Here is a 766-nt window from a genome sequence, read left to right on the forward strand (position 1 = left end):
CTGTTCGGGTATACTAACCACTTTAGTAACGGGTCGTTGCAAAAATCGATGGATAGCATCATACCCTTGCGCACTTTTGCTTTTGACAAACAAACTCGACTTCGACGAGAACTATCAATTCGATGCGTCTCAGCCACACTACACTATTGATTGCAGCTGCATTGTTCATTCGTAGCAGTGATTCTAAGCCAACTTCGCAAGTTCCTACTATTCGAAGGCCAAACACCACGCCACTTCGATTAGTAAACGTCGAAGCAATGGAACAAGCTCGTGCCCGTAGTGCTGTGGAGATAGCGCGAGCAAGAGTTGCTGCTGAAATTGCAAAGAAGGCGCAATTTGGGACAGGTGGTTAAGAACACAGGATTTCAGAAATGTAATCGTCATGAGATGGCCACATCGTTATAAGAAGAACGCTTGGGATAAATTGCACTAATATTTTTCGTTAAATCATCCTTGACGTAGCTCTTTCTTGTGCTTTTCTTTGACGTAAATGAATTTTAATCCTCTCTCTCACATTATTGCCTTCACGTCTTGTCTTTCATGATTCACAGAAAGTATTTTCCTATATACCGCAGATCTATCGCAATCCGCTTATCGTTTACATCTCCATTCTTCTTCAATGAGATTTTCTCTTAAGTCGTACATTATGCAGAGCCTACACAGACGCAGATGATGTGATTTATCTCTGATGTAATTACATCAAAGCAAGCCTTCTAGGATACCACTTTCGAATCCAAATGGACTGGAAGCGGTATTATGGTGCCGC

The 766-nt window shown here is 41.9% G+C and overlaps 1 protein-coding gene across 1 annotated transcript; it reads left to right on the forward strand.

Annotated features, from left to right (window-relative positions):
* Positions 1 to 122: 122 nt before the first annotated feature.
* Positions 123 to 423, forward strand: PHALS_02315 (RxLR-like protein; the record flags this gene model as incomplete). Its single annotated transcript, XM_024716793.1, has 2 exons — positions 123 to 345; positions 410 to 423. The coding sequence occupies 2 exons, from the start codon at positions 123 to 125 to the stop codon at positions 421 to 423; spliced, it is 237 nt and encodes a 78-aa protein (XP_024582355.1).
* Positions 424 to 766: the final 343 nt, after the last annotated feature.

Source organism: Plasmopara halstedii (genome assembly GCF_900000015.1).
Source record: "Plasmopara halstedii genome assembly, contig: Scaffold_1883, whole genome shotgun sequence".
In the NCBI taxonomy this organism is placed as follows: Eukaryota; Oomycota; class Peronosporomycetes; order Peronosporales; family Peronosporaceae; genus Plasmopara; species Plasmopara halstedii.